At 35.9% G+C, this 25685-nt stretch overlaps 1 protein-coding gene and 1 pseudogene across 2 annotated transcripts in view; one reads left to right on the plus strand and one right to left on the minus strand.

Annotated features, from left to right (window-relative positions):
- LOC145664063 (kin of IRRE-like protein 3) overlaps window positions 1-25685 on the plus strand; it is a 522782-nt gene that overhangs the window by 280364 nt on the left and 216733 nt on the right. For both annotated transcript variants that reach the window (XM_081730403.1, XM_081730404.1), the window contains exon 6: window positions 3120-3264. In XM_081730403.1, coding sequence (XP_081586529.1) covers window positions 3120-3264 — 145 coding nt within the window. The remainder of the gene's footprint in view (window positions 1-3119; window positions 3265-25685) is intronic.
- On the minus strand, window positions 15378-17385 carry LOC145664410 (cullin-3-A pseudogene; annotated as a pseudogene).

The raw sequence follows: 25685 nt of genomic DNA on the forward strand, positions 1-25685 counted from the left end.
GAAAGAGTAACGTTATGTATGTAGATGGTAAACAGGCTTAGTATATACAGTGAAACCTGTCTTTAGCGGAATTGAACAGGACTCGCAAAAATTTCCGTTCAAGTCAGGTTTCCGCTTAGTGGACGTAAACATTTCCTGAAAGAAGTACAATTCAATTTCATGTCCTTCGATTAATTTAACAAGCAATTCATCAAATGTTTCACTATTTACATTACACGATTCAATACAAAATTCGTTAAAATCCATCTACTGTCTTTTGGGGAAACTTTCTAACCATCTATTAGATGCTTTGAATTCAGTTTTACTCACTTTTAGCTACCGTTTTAGCGTATTTCTATAATATAGGGCCCCATATGCTGTGAGTTTTGGGTCTGACGCTATCAAACCATTCCTACACTATTTTATTAATGTCTTGGTTTTTAGTTTTCTTAAGTTCTCTCTTTATTTTCGATTACTGCAGTTTCCCCACCGCTTCAAAATTTTCCTCTAGTGATTCATTCCGAAATTTGAATAGTCATTTGTCTTTCATTTCGATAGAACAAATATATTCTGGGAAAAACGTAAACCCCTGAAAACAAAATGGCCGAACAACAGGAATGAGGGAATGGTTCGAGTGTGAAGTATGTTGCTGCAATAACTGCTAACATGACATCTAAAATTTTAATGTTGTGAATGAAATAATTTAAAAATAAGAACAGGTAACTAAAATTAATGGAGTTTAAATTTGAGTAAGTTAAATATTAGGTATTCAAACCCTTATGTTAGAAAAGTGAAAAATAATGTGTCAAGTTTCTTTGAAGAAATACTGAGAATAGAAAAATACACATATGTGAAATATATTCTTAGTATCCAAAGACAATACTCTTAAACAGTCACATTCTTGGCTGCAACATTGTGAAAAGTGATTGACAAATATAAGATGAAAGTTGGAACATTTCGTGTAGAATATACGTATCTTTTCAGGTTAACCACAAGTCTGGTTTCTATTCGTAGACTATTGATAGTGTGTAACTTCGGCAGACGTTTCTACATAATTAGTGAGTTGTATTACAAACCAGAATTGTTAACTTGTTTTGTATTTTTATTTCAGTGTTACTCCTCATGCAAATACAGTATATATTTTGGCTTTCATATTAATTTTCTCAGTACAGTACAGTACAGTTAAAATATCCATTGCAAAGTCTCAAACCAAATGGAAGATTCAAATGACCATGCAGAGACAATGCTGTCCTCAAATGAAGAGGGAGCTTGCTCTTCAAAGGGTTGTTTATAATTTCGGGAGGAGTTGAATTCCTTTACCAACGAAGCTACAACTGTATTTCTGCGAAGCTAAAACTGTATTTTTGTAAAATTATTAATGCATGCAAAGAAAGGTGGCCATTTTGTTTTCAGGCGTTTACGTTTTCCTGAATATCTCAGCATATATTTGTTCTATCGAAATGAAAATTGCGGAATAAATCTTTATTTCAAATTTGCTTTAGACATAAGAAACTACTGAGTCATAATGTTATATGCATTACTTTTACTCTTCTAATAGAAACAAACCCCGGACCCCCAAGCATTACCGGACCAAATGTGATTTGGACGAAATGTGCTTTGAACTAAACATCCCTGGTGGACGAAATGTCCCTTGGACCAATTGTCTTTTGGACGGAATGTCCTTTGGACCAAATGTGTTTGGATTAAATGTCTGGACGAAATATCTTTGGACGAAATCAAATCCAACCGTATACGGATGACCATGAAATATTCGACGCTTGCGATTATGGTAAACTGAATTGCTTTCTCTTTTGTACATTGAAAGATGGTTCAGTGGAAAATAACCATAACGAGTGATACTAGGGGTCTAATTTAACAGTTCGGCGATGATATGATGAGACAGCTATATCATGCGTAATATAACGGGTTCTTAGGCGATACAATGAAATAAGAGAAGATACATTGCTGTACATTATCTTGCATTCATTAATAAGTATAATAAATACTTAAGTAACTAGCATTGAATTGATATTAGTTTTTATTTTTAGCTATAGGCAATACTATATGCAGTATAATTAACACTATCCCCAAATGATATTCACGCAAATATTTTTGTTCGCCTACGAACTTACGTGAACAAAATATTAGCAAAAGTACTCCCATCTGTTTGCGATGTTCTTAAACTTTGAGTATTGTGATTCACTCGAGCAGATGGTTCTACCAAATATACAATTTATAGGTAAAATACGGTGTGAAACATTTTTGTAAAGGAATGAGCGTGTGAATATAAATGTCAGTGCACAGCATATTGAAATGAATTTTGAGTGATAGTGAAAGTATTGTATGTGCAAGTGGGTACTTCCACTACTCTCGTTTATGCGTATACTCCCCGACGCTGACGTGCTTACTCCCAACAGACGCATTCGTCACTACCGCTCGGGCCTCCCTGCTGCTCTTCTGCTCTGAATCGGTTAGATAGCATTTGTGCTTTATAGTGGACACCTAGCACAAGTTGCCTCGTATGTTACGTACTGTAGTTTTTACGCCATATGTCCACACTGTATTTTCTCAGCCCTCGTGAAGTCAATCTGCAAGTAGCTATCGAGCTCATTTAGTGCATGCTCTGCTAAAAGAAATACACAAAGCACTAACCTAACTTGAAAATGTAAGAGATGTGTAACTTGAAAATTTCGTACAACCGTCTGCTCGAGTAATACCCTTATTGTACTTATCTTTCTATATAATGTCGAAATGAAGTATAAGTATTTCCCTTATCTTTTTTCTTTATTTTTTTTTCGTAAAATTCTTTCGTAGTTTCCTCTTTAGAAGTTAAGAGCAAAAAAAAAAAAAAAAAAGTTTGGTTAAAAAGTTCTATCTTCCTTTATGTATTCTTTCCCTTTTTCACTCTGTGGGCTTTTCTTTCCCGAAAGCATATCTTCTTTTCTACACTACATGTCTCCAGCTAACAAAATATGAAGAAAAAAAAAACTATATGAAAAGGTGCAGTAAGCGTAAGGGCGTGGGATAGTGTATGAAGTACAGCATGAAATGACGACAACAAAGGGGCTGGCCAAGGGGAGACATAGAGACCCTAGTAGAGTGACAGGTCCAACTGAGAAACCATCTCTTGTCTGTTTCAGGAAAGCGGAAATGAGACTGTCACCATCAGCACTCTCATGTTCATCCCAACACCAGAAGATGGCGACAGGCATCTGACTTGTAGAGCTGAGAACCCACGAATAAGAGAGTCGGCTGTTGAAGATTCGTGGAAATTAAACGTGGTCTGTAAGTTAATAAAGTGAGAACTAATATGTTCATTCCTTTTTTAAATAAATATTTTTTTCTTGTCTAATGCAAACTATGACTAGATTTTGGAAGAAATTTGTATTTTTAACACTAAATAGCGTCAATTCCTAATTTATAAATGTTCAACATGAACTGGAATGTTCAACATAAAAGCAGCGGCAGTTTTGGAATATTTATATATATATAATTATGGTATACATATAAAATCTGGCCAAAGCAAACATTATATTATTAACTTTTGTTACAATTATGGGAACATATCGTTGCCTGTATTAGCAAAATGTTAAATGATATTATTAAGGGTATTGAGCACTTCCACCATATTTTTTCATTGATTTAAATGAAGTAGAATTGTTTTATTTTCTTTAAGTACGATTGTTTTATTTTCTATAAAATCAACTGAAGGGTAAGGGGAAAAAACAAGGAATGTCCATGTGTGTGCTTTATCGGGTGCTTTGTCCTATCTGTTGGTGACTCTTGGTACTATTTGATTGTATATGCCATGCATACGTAGATGTAAAAATGTCCATGTAAAAAGGGGCAAAAGATGTAACTAACCCTATTCTTCTTATGCGGTTTTCAATATTAAATCGCAGTTTTCTCGAAAATGCAGTTTTGTGACATTCCTTCTTTTTTCCCCTTACTCTTCAACTGGAATTTTAACGGCTTTGTTTTGCTAAATTTTTTTCAAGTGCCCGTTGCTTTCCCAAACTGAATTGTATTATACGTAAATTCGGTATTACTTTAAAAATATGGTTATGCGTAAATGTCAATAACCAGAAAACTATTTTTTTTTTTTTTTTTTTACAAAGTATGAAACTTTCAAGAAGATATTGCGAAGAAATCTGTTCAACCAAACTTTTAAGATCCGCATTTTTTTAATCGGTAATTTTACAAACTTCCTAAGTCTATTTTTTTTTAAATCACAAACTGAGATCCCTGTAATGGTTCAATTAGAGTAGCTGCACAATTCTATATTGACGCGACAGAAGTCCATTCCCTTTCTACGGCAACACAGGTTCTAACAAGTCATGTTAATTTTTGAAAATAACTAGGTTTAGGACGATCGTTCTTTCTATTGAGAATGTCGAAGTGTTGTTCCGAAAGCAGAGCAACAGCTATTACAATTACTACTATTACTAACAGCTGACAGTCATACGCGTGCGAATCAGGGCGTAATTATCCTGTTATTATGTATGCAAATAACAAATGCTGCCTGAATTACGAAAGCGAAAGAAAACAGTTCAAAGGCGTTAAGTTTCGTGTAAAAATGAAGTGATAGAACGTACTCGTGTGGAGGGCATAGAATATAAAATAAACATAAGAGATTGAGTGGTCTACCATCACGTATTCCATATGTCGGCCGGTCGTCCTATTTTAGATTTGGCTGGCACCGGATATCATCCAGCTTATGTTTTCTCCGTAGTTGACTGTCTCTCGTGAACAAAGTGCATCTTCAAGGTCTGTCCCTCCCGCTTTGATTTGCATCAGCAATGCGAGCCCATGCTCATACCCAGGGAGTGAGATACGCCTACTACGCTGCTAGACCAAAATCCTTAGTACCTACCACTTCAATACTGGTCGAGTCAGCTCTGCTAAAAAGTCAGGTTCCGCTTCCATGCTCTGCAGACATGGCGCTCGAGCGTTATAAGGAAAGCTTACCTCTCGCCAGCACAAACACCAGCTACCGAATCCAACGGTTTGACCACAGGTCCGCAGAGTCCCACATAATCCGGAAGTTCCATACATGCCTGAGAGGGCTTGATCATTCACGGGCCTGCCTACCTCCATCGTTGTATGGATACCACCTGTCGGCATAAAAGCTATAATGATAAAAAAGTTCCAACACCTAAAACTATTTCCAGCTGTAACAGCAAAGCCCTTTACTGAACAGAAGACAGCCAGTCAAGCGTAAGCAAAATAGGATACAAAGAGAGAGGCCTGGCTGTATTGGCTGTGTGTCTCAGTAACAATGTTAGAGAGGTCTTTGTGTAATATATGCTCGAGTGAATGTGCAATACGAGATTTTATTACATTGGTCATAGTACTGAACCTCGACTTCATTGTTCTGTTCCCTATTCAACATCGACTGGTTTAAAGAAGCCTGTTTTAGTGACATTAAGGAGGTACAAGAAGCGGTAATAATGAAAATATTTAATATAATAAAAACGAAAAACGAAGAAAATCTATTTTTGAAAGATGCAATAGAATGGTAAGTTATTTCCGTGCAGAGTAGTCAAACTAGAGGGAAAAAAATGTCGTGGAACGTAATATTGACTTGAAGTATTGAATTGTAGTGAAGGAAAAAAACAAAGGAATTGTGTCAAAGGGCTTTTACTTGTCTTCATGGTCTAAAGAGTAGAGACTTGCACAGGCCGGGCTCGGCCCGAAACCCTTCCCGGCCGGGATTGGGCGGGCCAACTCTGTTATTTATGTGGGCCGGGCCGGGCTTGGGCCGATTAATTGCAATTCTTTTAAAATTATTGACTTTCGGTAAACGATAATTAGAATAAAGGCAAACGTTGAAGAAGTGTGCGCGTGAAAAATGTTACAAAATGAAACTTTTAAAATTTATCGGGCCCAGGCCGTGCCTAGGTACATTCGGGCTGGATTGGGCTCGGGACTAAAAATTCGGCCCGTGCAGGTCTCTACTAAAGGGTGATGAAAGATTCGGTTTATTCGGGAATTACCGCTCTGTGATAAATGTCCAACTAGCCAAACGGCGGGTAAAAATTTTACAGCAGATGTTAATCTTTTGGAACCTCCCTAATGATATGCATATCGAGTTATTCCCTATAAATTAATGCACTGTTTCGCGAAAGAGAAACATTCTGTAGATAGTATTCTTATCAATATCTACCACTTTAAATTTGTACAAGTTCAGAGACTTTCAAGTGAATTATTGATATTATTCTGAAAAGAATCAGGTAGAAAATGTAAGTTTCAACATCAAAATCTCCGTTTGTGATACCTAACAGCCTAACTCGAACTAAAGACATAAGATACTAATAGCATATCAAGTAATGCTAAATATTTATTTTTAACAGTTTAAAATGTATGTATATAAAGCACACCTAGTAATCAGAACAATGAACATGTTATTAGACACCACACAGCGTTAATTGTAGAAATAACGTAAGTAACTTTAAATCAATGTTATGTCACACAATAATGTTGTAGCGACCATATGTTACGATATATCTACAACATATATGTAATTATGATATACAGTATGTTATGATATATGATTATTATATACCTAATTTCTATGTTTTCATTCCTGCAGACACATTTTTGTCTTTTGAAAAAGTAAGCAATCTATACTTACTACATTACTTACTGTCTTACTCTACTTACTATATTTTAAAAATACAGACAAAAATACAGTCTAGTTGATACTTACGTTGTTAGTGTGAAATTTGAAATATCCGTTCTCATTAGGGGCGAATAGGTTTAAGGGAAATATTTGGATCCCCTTTCCCAGAATTTTTTTTTCAATGAAAGCTAATGATAAAAATATAGAAGATACCCTACTTTGGCTATAAATATTGAAAAATCCTACCCCCACAGAATACACTTTTAATCAAACTGGTATAATTAAAGAACCCACCATGAAGTGGGCACTATCTATGTTCCAAAAGTTATTTCAAACATGTGACACGTTTCCCCGACTCCTAAAATTATGAATTACATACTAGAAATAATATCAGTCGATTTTGACATTTTATTTTTCACCTCTCCCCCAACCTATAACATTGGAGTTGAATTTGGACTTAAACGACATTGGGAAATTCACTATTCATTTCAGTGACACCGAAAACTACAAATTACACACTAATATCAGTCATTTCGCATTATTTTTATGTCATACCTACAGGCCGATAGCCAGCCCAAAAATGTAGGGGGGGGGAGCGGTAGAAGTTAGACGGGCCCCATCCGACCATGTTAGAGTTTATCACCGTATTATAGTTCATTTGCAAGCCTTCCATGAACATTTTAGAGAGGCCAGCAAACATTTAAGGGGAGCCCGGCCCATAGACCCCCCGTGGATACGGGCGTGCATGCCTATCAACTTCGAAGCCGGAAGACAGTTCTGCTGCACAATGGTTATATGTACGTCTCAATACCTGTCGGCCATTCTGTGCACCTGAACCAAACATATGTCAACATGAAGGTGCTGCTTACTACCATACATTATGAAGGTCACAATTGGATGGTGTGTGGTGATTTGAAAGTGTTGGGTATGCTTCTAGGACAACAATTAGGATATACCAAGTTCCTGTGTTTCATCTGTGAATGGTATAGTCGGGCTCGTGACAAGCATTGGGAGCGAAAACAGTGGCCCCCAAAGATTGGAATTGATTCCAGGGGACAAAAATATCAAGTATGACCCTCTAATGGAGAGAGACAGAATATTCTTGCCACCTCTGCACATCAAATTAGGCATAATGAAGCAATGTGTCAAGGCATTACCTAAGTGTAGCAACTGTTTCAAATGTCTATGTAACAAGTTGCCCAATCTATCAGATGCTAAGTTGAAAGAAGGTGTGTTTACTGGTCCGATATTCGCAAACTAATACTGAATGAAGGTTTCCTTCATTCAATGAATGCCGTGGAGCGAGAATCCTGGACTGTCTTTAAGTGTGTGATTCAAAACTTCGTGGCAAACAATCGTAGCCCAGATTATATCGACATAGCTGAGAACATGCTGATGAAATTCAAAATGCTGAGATGCTCAATGAATTTAAAGTTACATCTTTTACATTCGCATCTTGACTTTTTCCCCTCCAAATCTGGGTACTGTAAGTGAGGAACAGGGTGAAAGATTCCATCAGGATATTAATGACATGAAACGACGATACCAGGGCAGTTGGGGAATGTTCGGATGATGGGCGACTACGTGTGGATGCTTCACCGTGAGCACCCGGAAATGCCGCATAAAAGAATAAGAAGGGACCAGCCATAACCACTAAGAAAGCATGAAATAAACGAGCTTAATGCATGTTTTCTAGTACATTCTCTATATGCATCTGTTCATTACGTGCATATATCAATATTTTGTTGTTTTAAGCTTATATTGTACTTCAGCATGATTCGAGTTCCATATATAGTCCCTATATGTAATATTTCAATATGTGTTATCAATATTGACGAAGTACACGTTTTGTGCCAAAACATTGAGTGATAGGATGTTTTAAGTGTCTTTTTTCAAATTCAGGAGGTCGAAATACATAAGGAACACCTAATTTTATGAAAAAAAGTTTTTTCATTGTTGCACTGTGTTATGCCAACCCCTTCCTACCACATTAGGAGCAATACTGAAGTGTCATCAATTAACACAGGAACCTCGAAATCTATGGATCAGATACTAATACCGGTTGTTTTATTATCTTTTGTAATATCACCATTCAGGTCCAGACAATGGGTTTACGCTAATATCTGTAGTTTTCTTTAATTTTATACATTAACTCGTTACACTCTTCCTGGCCATGTTAAGGAGTCTTATTTCTGTTGAAGGCTAGACTTGCACTGACAGATCATTTGAAGTGACACCAATGAACTTAAGGATCTCGAAGGCTATTGATGCGTCACTAATTTCCATCATCTGACAACTTCATCCCCTAGGCTGCTAATGAGGGCTGAACTTGAACTCAAGAGACATCTAAAGTGCAATTTTTTAAAATCTAAAGTGACCGTGCAAATTATGGTTTGACACTAATATCGATCTATTTTACTTTTATGTCTTAAGTTCCCACTCCCTTAGGAAGGCTTAGGGGATCGGAACTTTGACTTAGCCGAAATCAGGATTGCCACTAGTTAACGACGCTAAAAACTAATGCTTCCAAACTAATACCTGTCGTTGCCACTAATACACTCCACCGAGTGCTAATGGGGGATTAAATCGTTCATAAATGGGAGTGTCACTCTAGTGTGGATCGAAAAAAAAACAACACTTTTTTCGAAATTGATTTTGCGATAGAGCTAGTTTTGTGTATTGTTACATCAATGTCACGTAAAAAAAATCGTAAGTCGATTGGTGACGTCCTTCAGGTGACGAATTGGCTCTCATGCTTTTTTAAAAAAGGGATGATTCGTAGCTTTTCATATTTAAAAAAAAATAAACATGTGATATTCATTTTTTTGTTTCCTTGCTCCCTTAGCATGTAGAAAAATTTCAGTTCGATACGTCATATCGTTCAGGTTACGACTTGACAATAAAATACATTAAAATATATTAACATTTGAGAAAATTCGATAATATACCCAGAGGTCATGTCAATGTTTTCCTCTTGTTTTACGTTAACAATTACCAAAAAAAGGCAGTGAAAGGCTTTTTAAAAGTAACAATGGCTGCATTACGCACGAGAAATCACAAATAATCCACTGGCGGGAGCAAGGGAGTGGCGTAGTAAAATTAAAGGTTGAAGTGTACGCAAAGCTTCTGCAAATCATGATTCATTTTTGTGTTTGTTTTTCTTTTGTCGTTTTAATGTTTTTTGACATTCAATTTTTAAGAAGGAAATACTTTTACAGCTCTTCGTTTATTTTTAAACTGTAGTTAATACATATTTAGAAATAACCCAGAACTCACCACGAAGAGATGGCTGCAAAGCTAGTTCCACCCGCGTACCTTTATCAAGCTGGTAGGACACTATCTATTAACTCTAGTGTCTACTGCTGATTAGCCTTCTAGTCAGACTTTAGTGAGAAGTTTGACATGTGCTGGCGTGATTTTAATGTAGCCAGAACGAACTCATGTCATGTTTGCCGTCCACACACAGAACATGCAGCCTCAGTCACTAATTTTATCATTCTCTCCACGTTCTGTGTGTAACAGGGAAAATACTTAATTTCTTCAGATGCCATTCATTGCTGCAGTTGTAATATTCTCCTTTTTCTCCTCTAAGGTCAAATGTTTGGGAAGAACGGGCTCTGTCAGTCAACCATATCAACTTAGGACGTGGCGTCTAAGTTCATATACTTACTTCAATCATCCGGAGAACCACCTACTTGCTTTGATTAGTGACGACGAAGCCCACAAGCAGTGGCGTATTTACTATTTTGTTTCGGGGGAAGGGCTTTGATAACTTTCGGGGCGGCTTTGCCTGAAAATGTGAAAATTCTGCAAGATATTTTATATACTTTACTATAATAAGCAAGATTTCGGGGGGCTTAAGCCCGGAAGCCCCCGCCCAAATACGCCAATGCTCACAAGTGACGGTTGGGGAGGCGAAGAATTTTGAAAACTCGAACATATAGCGCTACAACTGTTCGAGAATTTGAAGTCCCAAAGAATGTCAAAAAGGACAATATTAAAACTGCAGTAATGACATCAGAAGAAATTAATTCTTTTCTCTGTCGCACACAGAATGTGGAGAGAATGATAAAATTAGTAACTGAGGTGGCACCTTCTGTGTGTGGACTGCAGGCACGACATGAGTACTTTCAGGCTACATTAAAACACGGCAGCACATGTCAAACTTCTCATTAAAGTCTGACTAGAAGGCTAATCAGCAGTAGACACTAGACTTAATAGACAGTAACCTACCAGCTTGATAAAGGCACGCGGGTGGGCGGGTGGAACTCGCTTTGCAGACACCTCTTCGTAGTGAGTTCTGGGTTATTTCTAAATATGTAGTTACTAAAGTTTAGAAATTAGCGGAGCTGTAAAAGTATTAATGCCAAAAAATATTAAAACGGCAAATGGGAAATAAACAAAAAAATGAATTATGATTTGCATAAACTTTGCGTACACTTCAACCTTTAACTTTAATGCATCACTCCCTTCCTAACCACCAGTGGATTATTTGTGATTACTCGTGCGTGATGCAGACATTGTTAATTTTAAAAAGCCTTTCACTGCCTTCTTTTGGTAATTGTTACCGTAAAACAAGAGGAAAACATTGACATGAATGTTTGTGGTATATTATCGAATGTTCTCAACTTTTAACACGTTTTAACGTATTTTTAGAGTTAAGTCATTACCTGAACGATATGACCTGTCGAACTGAATTTTTTCTACGTGCTAAGGGAGTAAGAAACCAAAAAAAAAAAAAAATATATTGCTACCGCTAAACGAATATCACACGTATATTTTTTTAAAAAAATGTGAAAAAGCTATAAATTATTTTTTTTAAAAGCAATGAGAGCCAAGTCCTCACCTGAAGTATGTCACCAATCGATTTAAGATTTTTTACTTGATATTGAGGTAAAAACACACAAAAATAGCCCTATCTCAAAATCAATTTCGAAAAAATAATTTTATTTCGATCCAGCCTACTATTTACTTAATCGGCCCCGAAAACTATGGATTAGACACTAATATCGGTCGTTTTCTGTAATTTAGATATATTTCCATCTTCCATCCTCCTAGGAGTGCTAGGGATGTCTTACGAAAACTGAGAGCTAACCGTGAACTTAAATACTACTAAAATTGTCATCAATCAACTTAGAGACCTCGAAAAGTATAGATTCGAAACTAATATCGGTCATTTTCAATTATTTATACATGCCCCCATTTTCCGCCCCTTCCCTCAGAAGTAATAAACAGGACTGAATTTGGATTTAAACAGGTTCGGAAGTGTCACTGTTCTTCTCAGCGAAATCGAAAACTTCGGATACGAGAATGATATCGGCCGTTTGTGATTATTTTCCATTATCATCCTTCTTGGTCTTGTTTGTTATGCTATTAGGTCTTATTATTGCTGGGGGCTGAACTTGGACATAAGGCACATGGAATATCACCAATCAGCTCATGGATCACGAAAATATGGATTTCTCACTAATATCGGTCGTTTCAGGTCATTTTTATATATTTCCCTCTCCTACTCTTCCCTATTGCGTGATAGAGGTGTTTTATCAAACAGTCCTCTTTGTTGTGTAAGGTGATATATATGTACCAAGTTTGGTTAAAATTACTCCAGGAGTTCTAAAGCGTATACATACCAGGTCCTGAAATAATCGCGATAATGGAGATGGTAACCTCGTAGGAGGTCACCAAAGAAGCAAAAATTACCTAGTAAATATCGGACGCAAAATATCTCCTTCCAAAGTTCAGAACAATCGTTTTCTCCTCCAATTTATTGTTACCGTTCCCTTTCTCACTTCAATTACAGTTGATGTAATGCTTTCGTATTAATGCGCAACGGATTTTAAGTTAAATGTACTTTTGATCTTACGTATACGAAGACTTCCACGATCTGGTCAGAAGCGCATATCCAAACAGAGCGAAGTAAGTATTAGTGTAGCTAACGAAGGAGAAAATGAAATGAAATCTTGGAGTTTTACGTCCCACGATTATGCTGTCTAGGCTAGGTTTGTCCACCACAAAGTGCACATGGCGCGAGCTGGGATCAAACCAAGGATCTCATGCACAAGAACGCTCTACCACTGAGCTACAACTCGGTTTAGTTATTCGTGATTAGTTTAGTGTTAGAAGAAGCGTTAGGCTAATATTGGTAAACCTCAATTGAATGCATTATCGATGCATTAACGACGAAGTAATTGGAAGTGTACACTTTTCGTATCAATCGGTTTATTTCATCAAGACAAATTAATTGATGTATAGGTTTCCTGTGTGGAGTCGCCGAAAAGGCCTTAGATTCGAGACTTACAGTATTTCCATTTATCTGTATGAATTCAACATCCCAAGGGTGTTGAATAATATGTGATCTCAATATAATATCATTGGATGCGACCGACCCGAATTCAATTCCTGGTAGGGACACCGATTGGAAAGGTATAAAAGTCTTTTTCAGATCAGCGTGTTAAGTGAAGTTTTTACTTTAGTATTTCCTCATTCACACCACTCAAACGCCAGAACGATACTTCACATAATGGTTCCAAGTCGGTTCCTCCCATCCTCTCTCATTCCCCGGGCAGTGTGATCGCCGAGGGAAGTCAGGGAGAGCAGTATGACCGCCAGGCTAACATAATTCCTAATTCTTCATTCTCAATACTATTAACGTTTCACTATTTTTACTGATATCTTTAATAATAATAATAATAATAATAATAATAATAATAATAATAATAATAATAATAATAATAATAATAATAATAATAATAAATATTTGCAGTATCTATGAAAAGTAGTCATAAAAAATAAAACTCGGCATATGGACTCCTTAACAAAACAATAATTGAACAGGTGTTTCAGATTGTTCGAAAAGTTCGCTTTTGTGGGTGAGAAGAGAAGAGGTAAATATATATAATGTTTTAAATCAAAACCTATGCTAAGTGGTCGTAAAGAAGTTTCATTTTTTTTTCTAATTAACCAACAAAAAAAGTATATCTTAAACTCCTGGAAATAGAGAGATAAAACTGGATTGTATAAACTTGCCATTAGAAATAACTTACTGTGGTTCAGGGTTCCTGAAACTTCCGCTTCTAAAGAGGGAAAGAGGACATTTCTAAAGTATTCAAATTTCTGGTTTTAATCTAAATTCTTTAAACCTTATTCTTCAGGTGTGAATACAGGCTAATTCAGTTAGTTACGCTATATGCACACTCGGTTTATGCCTGGACGCTAAACGCACAAAGTCAGCTGTTTACAATCATTTGCAACGTGACTGTGATCACTTACTAATATGAAAATTTTATGAACAGATTTTATTACATTTTTCTATAACTTATGTAAAATTAAAAGTAATGATTTTGATTAAAACAAGTCTCTGTACACAAGAGCATTTATTGTGAATAAAGTGAAAGGGACAATTACCCCTTCCTCAGAGTTCAGTAATACATGCTTTTTAATACCTTGTACTCTAATATACCAAATAAAAAAGTTAATCTCTCATGTCAGTGAACCATCTTGTGCTTTCACACCGTAGCAAAACCTGATATTACACTTCTGGTTCAAAACGTATTATCGTTTCGTTTTTAATAATGTTTCTATAACTATTTTTCGATATTGATTTACAATCGCACAGTTGTAACTTTTTTAAAAATAATATCAAGTTGGAGTGACCCAACTAAAATTTAAACAGCGAAACGAATGTCAAATCAAAGTCTGTGAAGTAATATAGCAGACGGAATCTCGGTGGTCATTTGTGCCACGCTTGTGACAAAACTTATGTATGTGGCATTATGAAAGAAACAAAAAGTGAGATTTAATTGAGGTCGTGGAATTACGGGAGACTTACAGACTATGTGAATACAATATTCAAACTTATAGTAGCACATCCAAGGGCGCCCATCCGGGGGGCGCAAGGTGGGGCGCTAGCCTCCTAGAGGAAATTGTACTTCGGAAAATTGAAAACCTAATAGCATTTTTAGAATAGTTATCGCAAAATTTAAAACTCTATTTGAAATGTCGCTTATACTTGCCCCCTTTGGAAACTATAACATGGGCGCCCTTGAGCACCTCTATAAGTACTGGTTGCAATAGATTGATAAGACAAAAGATAAAATCTGTTACTTGGACGCTGAATCTATTGTTCACTATCTCTTACTGCTTTTGCTCTATTGAAAATAATATTAAAACCGGATTTGATAATATAATCTATCACGTTCTGAAAAAATAAAGGAATAAAGTCATAGCGAAATGTATCCTGTGACTTAATCCGGTAACGTGTTAAGTTTTTTGTGTTGAATATTCCAATTACAGTAGAAGAAAGTGGTCACATTATTTTGGGGATCGAGGATTGAGTGAATATGTGCCTGTACTTTGATGTAATTTTGTTTAACAATGTAACTATTATTTGGTAATGCCTTAGCTGTGTACTAATATATTTTACTACTAATTATAGTAGTAGATTCGGCAGGAGGACTAAAGATTCAAGGGTACCAAGAGGCAAGTTTTAGAGCACAGATTGCTTCGATGAGATAATCTGAGGAGATACAATATCTCATCAAGAATGCTACAACCAATCTGGAGATTGGTTAAAGGTTGGAAACAAGAATGAGAAATTTCGAGGAAGAATTGCAAATTTGCAGTGAAAATAGTAAATTTTGGGGAGTCGAGAATGACCACTTTTGGACAGAGCATGATAAATTTGAGGGGAGAGAAGAATGGTCACTTTTGGTCAGAGAGTGATAAATTTGGGGGAGAGGATACAACGATACTTGTATTTATACTTGTATTTCAATCCTTACTTGTATTTGTGGGTAGAATTCACTTTTAAATTATGCACAAGCTGTTTAAGAAAGGAAGAAGAATATGAAAAAAAGGATATAGATGTAATTTCTCTTTCAATGAGGCCTTCTATCCTCTTTTCGATGATGACTGGGGATGGAAGGTAACGGCTCTTTAATTGCTCTGTGACTTCTGCTACTAACACATTATACGGCACTCGTTTTCTGGCTTTCATTATCCTAACAATCGCTGCTTCTATTTCGTGTTTTCTGTCTTCGTCAACTTTGTTACGCATTTCTCTTCTCTCTGGTTCTGACTCTCCTTTGGCTGCTACCGTCTGGATTTTCACTCTATGTAGCTTTGATGTGAACGAATCATTTACAAATAACACATGAGTTGGTTCAATGTCCTTTGTTTTAGAATTCTTAATAAGAAATCTTTTTGTGGCTTTACCCATGGCTAATGACTGCAAGGCACGTATCAAATCTCTTTCTGGAATACCTGTTTCACTCTGGATTTCCTCGTACGTCAGTTTGTCCCTGGTATTAAACAACATGAGTACACACATCTGGTACGTAGAAACTTGTATTATGTGTTTTCTAGGACCGTTACTTGGCTGTGAAACTAGTTGCATGCCTGTCGAAGAACTAGCTCCATCCTTCCCCTTCTTCTTTATGAAAACCATAAAACACGGTGTTTAAGTCAGCCGAACCTAGTTGAGGTTGAAGGGTAAGCTGCCTTCCATTGTGTTTTGCCAGGTAAAACCTTCGAAAAGCTTCGAAAGCATTTCGTGGAGCTGATAGAATACTGCACCTAGGAGTTGCGCTTTGTGTGGGCCAAAAACCTGTCGTAAGTACTCTTATACTCACGTCCACGCCATGCAAATTTGTTCGTGATGTTAAAACGTGTTCTTTAAATTCGTCCATAATGATATTTGAAACTGTCATGTCTTTGAACATTCCTTCTAATTTTGATGTAAATTGGCAACCGCATTCAGCCTTCAACTTAGAGATCCTATTTTTTCCCCTATCATCACTGACAGACTTATTGAGTAGCAATCGTTTAGCTAAATGCTGTTTATAGTACAGTTCGAACACATCCTTCTCCTCCAAAAAGCTGAAGAGAACCATCGTTTTGTCTAAAATATTTTCGATTTCTTGTTCAGTCATCCCTTTCACGCCTTTCTTTAACTTGTCAATGAAGAGTGAAGATATTGTGGTGATTTAGGGTTCAAATTGAGGAAATATTCGAAGTCCGAGGCAGTCATCATGATATTACCTTTTATTGTAGGATGTGACACATTAAACTTTTTCACACCTTAAAAATTGTACATATAGTGTTCACACGATACGAGGGGGGACCCAAAACAACGGGAAATTCGTCGTAACTTGGTTACTTCTCAATATTTTTACACCAAATTTTCAGCACCTTCAAAGTATTGTCCATGGACCGCAACGCATTTCTGCAAGCGATCCTTCCATTGTTCAAAACAGTTTTGAAAATCACTTATCGGGATCTTCTTTATGACCTCCAGCGATTTTTGTTTTACCTCCTCCACAGTGGCAAAACCTCCTCCACTGGCTTGATTGCTGCTTTGATTCGGGGTCATAGCCATAGCACCACGATTCATCATCAATAATCACCTTGGCAAAAAAGTCAGAGTCCTCTTTGAGCTGATTTTGAAGTTCAACACATGCCTCAAGTCGACGCTCCTTTTGCTCGTCTGTGAGAAGGCGAGGGACAAATTTGGCTGCAACCCTTCTCATGTGCAAATCTTCTGATAAAATCCTCTGAATTGAACTCCACGATATTTCAGACATCTCACAGAGTTGATTAATGGTTCGGTGACGGTCTTCACGAACGAGGGCATTGATTGTTTCGACGTTTTCGTCAGTTCTTGCCGTTGAGGGGCGTTCTGAACGGGGTTGGTCTTCAATTGACAGTTCTCCATTTTTAAAACGTGCAAACCACTCGTATACTCTGGTTTTACTTAGAGCAGCATCCCCATAAGCAGTCTTCAGCATTACAGTAGTTTCCGCGGCCGATTTCCCCAACAGGAAATCAAATTTCACAGCCGCCTCGATAATCTGCCATCACGTTTTCGCCGAACTGTAAAAAGTTGGTTTACTAAACAAACTCTCAAGAGCGAACCGATGCACTCACAGCGACACAACTTCGCACACTGACGCAGGTGACGTAATCGTAACGGACAATTGGTACAACAATGGGTTCCCCCACTCTCCCTCCCCACTGCAGCACAATTCCCGTTTTTTTTGGGGTCCCCCCTCGTAGATCCGCAATTATGCGTTATTTATTTTTTGTTACTATAACAACCAATTTCACATCGTCAAATTACTATATTAACAAAATAGCAACGTAAAACAACTGAAAGAGAAATTACATCTATATCCTTGTTTTCTTTTTTTAATATTCTTTTTCTTCCTTTCTTAAACAGCTTGTGCATAATTTAAAAGTGAATTCTGCCCACAAATACAAGTAAGGATTGAAATACAAGTATAAATACAAGTATCGTTCGAAGGGAAATGACCACATTTGAGCAGAGAATTGTAAATTTGATGGAGAGGAGAAAGACTACTTTCGGTAGAGGATGATAGATTTGGGGGAGAGGAGAATGACCACGTTTTGGGCAGAGAATGATAAATTTGGGGGAGAAGAGAATGACAACTTTTGGGCAGGATAAATTTAGGGGAGAGGAGAATGACAACTTTTGAGCAGGATAAATTTAGGGGAGAGGAGAATGACAACTTTTGGGCAGGATAAATTTGGGGGAGAGGAGAATGACCATTTTTGGGCGGAGAATGATAAATTTGAGAAGTTTCGCGCAAGTCCTTAGGGGACCGCCACCCCTCTTAACATTCACAATGATGTAAGATAAGTATGCGCAACTCCTGAATGAATTATGCGCTCGTGAATGAATTATGCTACTTTTATCGATTAAAAGCTCAATTAGGACTACAGAATACACTTAAAAATGATTTTGCTTTCCTTCCTTTATACAGCAGATTATTTCAAAATATTTGAAATATAAAAGACACAGAACTTTAAACTCTGTAGAGCGATCATATGAACGTTTACAACTTTATAAATCCCGTTCCACTCAGAAAAATTTAATGAGAAGAGCAACTGGAAATAAATGCTCTCTCGTGACAGAAGGTGAGTATTCGTCAATGAGTAGGTAAAGCGACCATGTAGGAAAACATGAACCTTGTTTGTTTGGCATTGTTGAGGCATTAGGCTGTTGGTCATAGATAGGGGCAGGAGTTTTTCGCAATTTGAAATTGAACATTTCGCATTTGAAATTAAAAATTTTGTTTTTTGTCGCATTTTGATATATAAAATTTCTTATTTTGTCGCTCAAGTGAATTATTTTACAAGCTCTAATATACAAACTCTAATATAGACCCAATATAAGTAATAAACATTAATACTACTTAGGACAATGACGTTATTCTTTAGCAGTTACTAACAATATATTACTTTTCTTTTGTCACAAGTTTTTTATTTTATTTTATTTTTATCTAAATAAACAACGCACGAAATGCAGAGTGCTCAACTTTTTCTGTGCGTATATTGAATTTCAGCAACATCTCGGTAGTCTTATTTATGAACTAAATCTTTTCTGCTTTTGCCTTCTGTGCATTCCAACGTAATTTGTCCCTTCCCACTGCTTGCTCCACGATCAACTGTCTCTGGTACGTTTATGTCCTGCCGACTTTATTTGTTTTGTACAGTATTTTTTTTTTCATTCAATGCGTGAGATACAGAATTTACACATTAACGTTTGGATATCACTTACGTACAAGCTTCACTTGCACGATCTTGTTCCGTCCCCTTTTTATTCATCATTTTTAAAATTATGAACTCTTTTAGCGTACGTATTCCACAAAAACACCGAAGTGAGGATTTCTATTGTTTTAACGACATTGAATGTCCCACATTCCACAACTAAAGCTATGAACTTAAAACAGAAGTTAGAAGTAATCAGCATTGCCAGTTGCGAAAGAAAACGTTGCTTGAAAAATTCTACTTTTTATTCCTGTATTTTAACAACTGAAACTAACGTTTTCTTTTTTTAAAAAAATCGCAATTTGTCGCGTTTTGCGGCATATTTTGCTCAAAATGTCGTATTTTGTCGCGACTTCAAAATACTTATTTCCTTACTCAATCTGACGTAGTTCGTTGAAAAACCAACTCTGACTTTGTCGGAAAACTTTCGCGATTTCGCAACTTGCGAAAAACTCCTGCCCCTAGTCAAAGGGCGAAACTCCTGGTATATTTCAAAGTATTTTTGAAGAGCAGGGACACTTTTAACGTCCTCGATGTATCTGTGTTCATGTCTCAGCCGAATTTAGTACGAATCCGAAGAGTTAAATAAGAAGCTAAAGTATGTTTGGTAATTCAGTTTTTAATTTTTAAGAAAATAAGGTAGAAAGAAATTAAAAACTCACCAACTCACCTTGTCGATCCTCAAAAATATTCGACGCTAATATCGGTCATTTTGAGCTTCCCTCTGGTTTAGATGTTGGGAACTAAATTTGGACATGAACAGCATTTTGAGCGTCACTATTCATCTCAGCAACCCCGAAGACTATGTGTTCATCACTAACATCTGTTATTTTGGACATGTTATTTTATCCTCCACCCAGGCCGGTAGCCAGCCCAAAAATGTAAGGGGGCGGTAGAAGTGGGGGGGCGATCCAACCATATTATAGTTTATTTGCAATCCTACCGTGAAAATTTTGGGAAGGGCCAGCAAAAATTTAGGACTCCCCTAGACCCCCCCTTGGATACGGGCCTGCCTCTACCCCGATGACGATGGAGGCTAAACAAGGAATGGTACGGCATCAAGAATGTCACTATTCTCTCAGCGACCGCGAAAACTATGCAGTCGACAAAAATATAGGTTTTTCTAGACATATTATTTTACAGCCCCACAAGATCACAATGAAAGCTAATAGTAGATTTGGATGTCGTTGAGAATGTTACTATTCGTCTCAGCGATCCCGAAAACTATTGACTTTACACTAATACCTGGCGAGAGCTCCCTCCTGGCAATATGGGTATAGTATGCACTTTTGTCATGGGAGACCAAAGTTTAATTAACGGTAGCAGTGTATGTGGATCAGATCCCCCATTAAACTGAAGGTGAACATCTTACACCTGAAGAGTATGCTAAACTTCAATTCATCACCTCTAATGCCTGCCTTCCCTAGTATTTACCCTCTCCTTTTGCGGTTCCATTTTGAACCTATCGTAGTTTACTCCCTTGCCCGAGTCGAAAATCGGTAAAAAAAAAAAAAAATGCTTCATGTACACTTAGATCTGGTAAATAACTGTGTATAGAATTCGGTGTCACAAGGTGACATCTTTCACTGCAAAAAATCTATAGTGTTATATATAGCGAATATATATAGTGTTTGAAAACAACACCGACAACGTTTGGGAGGTAATTCCTGACATCAAGATAAGACCAAAAGTATAGACGAACCCAGGTGAACAAATGCTTCCTTTCGAAATTATAGGCTGCCGAAAACATAAAAAAAATGAACTTTAAAGGTCCATAGCTCCAAAACTGTGGGTCGTACCTTAGTCGGGTAGAGACTTCACTTAGGAACTAATATGTGCCTTATCCAAGAATCCATTTTTGAGAATCCTGCTGCACTCACGCAACAATTTTTATAGAGGGAGCTTGACTATCGGCATATAATTTGAAGTACTCACCAACTACCTCTATAAAAATTGTGTATATTATATGTTAGTGGGTAACGCTTAACCATTTTATTAAGTATCTTCCTTTTTTTCTAAAAATCTTAATGAATAATATGGCAACCTATACTTGAAGTACAACAAACATTCATATTAAACTTGATAATTTTAATATTTTCATGTTTTAATAACGTTTTCAAAGTGAAAAGTAATTAACATAAAAATAATCTTATTTTAATTTCCAAATTGATGATTAAACATAAGTTTTAGTTATTAAAAAAGACCGTGAACTAATGTATGAATGTTCTCAATGATTATTTAGTAATAATAGGGGCGCTCTTATTAATATGACCGATTTACTTGCTTCACTTGCTGGTCATAAGGAAGTTCGTTTATTAAATCTTAAAAGTTAAGTGTGATAAGATTACGTGATAAGGGAAACACTAAATATTTCGTAACGTTACAATCGTAAAGATTACGTAACGTAATGTTACTTTACGTTACGTAACGTAAAAAGTATATAAATACTAGTTAAAGCTTCAAAAATGTATTAAATATTAAAACAGAAAATAAGTTATCCATACTTTTCTTCCAATCAAATTTAATATTATATTTCAAATCATTCAATTATATGCTTCATTTTATTTCATATGTGTTTTGACTGACTTTTAGTGAATAAAATAAACAACTATAATATGAAATGTACGTTTCACAAGAATAATTCATTGGAACAGGAATGTAATTACTTTGCAATTTAGACCTCTAATGGTCTTCTGAGTGAAAAAAAAAAAAGATGTGATAGGGATCGCTTAAAGCTTTGTTTCAGAACGTGTGGTCAGTTTTCGAGTGATTGCTTTTGTACTTAAAAATCTCAAAAAATGATAGTCTGAATCAGGGGTGTCATTTAGAGGGGCAGGGAGGGGCATTTGCCCCCTGAGTTTGAGATTTATAGAGATTTTATCAATAGAATAGTAGTATGCCAGTGAAAAACGCAAAAGTTTACTTATATCAAGAGCCCTTGCACCCCCCCAAGCCAACTCTAAAATGACGCTACTGGTCTGAATACACCCTATCAATTCACCAAGTCATTTAATCGTAGGTATTTCCTTTGATAGAGAAGGACATGATAGGTGGCACTGCAGATCCTTTACAAACTTAGAAAATCATTAGTTGATTATTTTGTCTAGAATTGTTCTAAGTCTTACACAAAATTGTGAGAGTAAATTATTCACTGCAAATAAATCCGTATTTTTAAAGAGGTAAATTGATTTTATTCACCTATGGCTTATGGTTCCTAAGGACCACAAGAAAACCTGGTTCACTTAAGAAAATAAAGCAAGTAATAATGTATGGATACATATGTGAACACCGTATGTTCCTGAATTGACTCTTACTGTGTTAGTATGATTAACGTTCCAAATAGATGAACTGGAAATTATTTTATGAAATCTTGAAATTACTAAAACTTTCGAGCCATTAAATGAAGAACACATTTTTAATGTTACTATGTGAAATACGTACACTTAATGATAGGATGTTGAGTAAAGTTATTCAAATAAATATTTATAATGACAAAATAGCTTACATAAAAATTAAGATTCTAATGCAAATTGTATATCGCCGAACATTTTAAGAACCTGCAGTGCTTTCTGCGACACTGTTTTCAATTTATAAAATAATTTAACAGTTCGGTTGCTACTGTAAAGGTTACATGACTGTATAGTACATCCTCCTATTGTTTAATCTCAAGAAATAGTTTTGAAGTGTTAGAGTAGTGTTTAATTAAAACCAAAGTTTGGTGTTCAGCGTAAGGCAATATTTATTTATTTAAAATGCAGAATGTGCAATATTTATTTGAACTGCAGAATTTGGAGCAATCGGCAACGTATTGTGTTAGATGCAAAAGTAGTTACAACTGATATGTATACTAGTTATGACAACTTTCTAATGCTTTCTTTTCCTTTAAGTTATTGATGCCTTTTACCGTCTATGAAAAAAATACAAAAAATTATACAAGGTGAATACTAACTACGTGGACAAACTTGGACGGGTGATAGTACATCTAAAAAGTAGCAAAAAAGTTCTAGTGAACATTCGGTAAATTCCGTCCCGTTTAGGAGTGACAGTGTCGAAAGCGTGTGAACATGAACTTCAGAGGCCAAAAGCTTAGAAACAATGCATCGTAGGGAGTGCGGTTACAAACGTCACTTGGAAAGTCATACCTACTCTATTGAAAAATGCATGTTTGAAAACGCAGCTACGTGTACGCACGGGATTAACAACGTGTAACACTTATTTCCTTTACAGCATGTCCAGGAATCCCTCTGTTCCTTTGGGGAATTCCGTGCGCACGCATAACTGCGTTTTCAAACATGCATTTGTCAATAGAGTAGATATGACTTTCTAAGTAACGTTTTTAACCGCACTCTCTACGATGTAATGTTCCTAAGCTGTTGCCTCTTCTTTTCAGATGTACTATCATCTGTCCAAGTTTATCCACGTAGTTACCGTTCACCCTGTATATGCTGACGCTAAGGTCTCTCTATTCCTTTTTATTCAAGAGCATATAATTTTCCCAGCAAACACGTAAAACTATGGTGGTTTTCTGAACTATCCTTTCGTGGTTAAGTTTGGGGATTAGTCAAATCCATTTCTCGGAAAAATAAAATAAAATAATTAATGGCTATTTAGTACAAAAACAAAGGAAAAAATATAAAAAACAACCATATTGAACATTAGTTTAAGATTGAAAGTTACGTAAATTCTGGAAGTACTTAAAATAAATATTTCTTAAAATCAATGGATAACGTTTTTTTCTACAATCGCGAAATTAATTGCTGGCCTTCTAATAATATACTTGTAGTCTTAATTACTATTTTTATCCAACAAATAACATAAGTGATAGGCATTACTTAACATACATTGTACTGTAGGTAATAGCCAATTTTTAACGGGCAACATAAATAATAATCAATCTTCCATAACTAACAGCAATCTTTAACATATAGCAAGTGATAACAATCATTAACAGATAAAATAAATAGTATAATATTTTTTAATCTACATCTGGGGTTTTCTAACTAGATCCGCGGGACAACACCCGGCCGCAAGTATCACCAATACGGCCCGAAACAGTTTATTTTTAGACTATTAAATACATTTAGTTACGTTAATTAAAATAATAGATAGTTTTGTACGATCAGTTATGACACATTAATTGATATACATAATGAATTAACATTTTAGTTGCAATTAAAGATATGAGATGTATTCTAAAAACTTACAATAAGTGGCATGAGGTTTATGTAGCTGTAAATTTCTACTGACAATAGTTTACTGTTAGGATCAAGTTTGCTTAGTGAAAATTATCAGTAGCAACCTGAAATACAATCAGTTAACTTGAATTTGTATATATATATATATATATATATATATATATATATATATATATATATATATATATATATATATATATATATATTGTATATATTTTTATATATTTCATTTTGGATTTTTTTGACACAGATAGTTGCGAAAGTGAAAAGAGTGTCACAAGCAAATGTGTGTAACTGATCAAACTGCGAAAAGAAGACTCTTATAAAATTCCAGCAATGATGAATTTAAATAATTTTTGTTTAAAAATATCGCCATCCTGCAATCAATCATTTCCATTTGAAGTTCTAGGGCAAAGCACTTCTATGTCGGAATTAAAATGGTTTTGAAAAATCTTGATATCGTTTGCAATTGCATCAGAATCTGAAAACAGTACTCAAAATTTGTTTTCAAAGCACTTAAAGCTTCAATTGTAAAATCTACTGAAAATGTAGTTTTAATTCGTTGACAGAATGTTGGCATGTATTAAAATCCGCTAAAGTTTTTTCTTTCAATTGGGATTGAAATAAAACAATTTTTTGAAATGAAATCTTTGATTTTTACGTCCCATGGTTATGCTGGCTAGGCTAAAGGAAACGGTGATGATGAGAAAAAAATGAAATGGTGGAATGAAGAAAGTAGGAGAACCCCGAAAAAAATCACGCACACGGTGTTTGTCCACCACAAATTTCACTTGGCGCGGGCAGGGATTGAACCAGGGGCCCTATGCACCAGAGTTGAACGCTTTATCACTGAGACATCGCGGCCCCCTAAAACAATTTTTTGTTGAAATGACAAGGTGAGTGTATAAATCAGAAATTAGGTTGTTTCTCCCTTACAATTTTAAATTTAGATCATTCATACGTTTTGTAAAATATGTGTGAAATGCTGACTTTCATAACCATACATTGTTGTGTAACTTACCCAGACGACGATTCCTTTCATTCAAGAAAATTTTGATTATTGTTCGATGCTTAAAAAATTTCGTTAGAACTTTTCCGCAGCTAAACCAGCGTACTGCAGTATAATATGATAAGTTATTTTCTCCAATTTCTTAAACAAACTTGCGAAATTGATAATTAAGCTAATCTGATCTGGTTATAATTAACAAGTTAACATAACTGCCTCTAAAAAGATTGTTGATGTATAATGTAATAATTTACTATTAACAGTTTCGATCCACTATGGCCTTTAATGCTTGAGGAATGACAGGTTTATTTTTTCC

Source organism: Thermobia domestica, chromosome 11 (assembly GCF_964235325.1).
Source record: "Thermobia domestica chromosome 11, izTheDome1.hap1.1, whole genome shotgun sequence".
NCBI classification, from domain to species: domain Eukaryota; kingdom Metazoa; phylum Arthropoda; class Insecta; order Zygentoma; family Lepismatidae; genus Thermobia; species Thermobia domestica.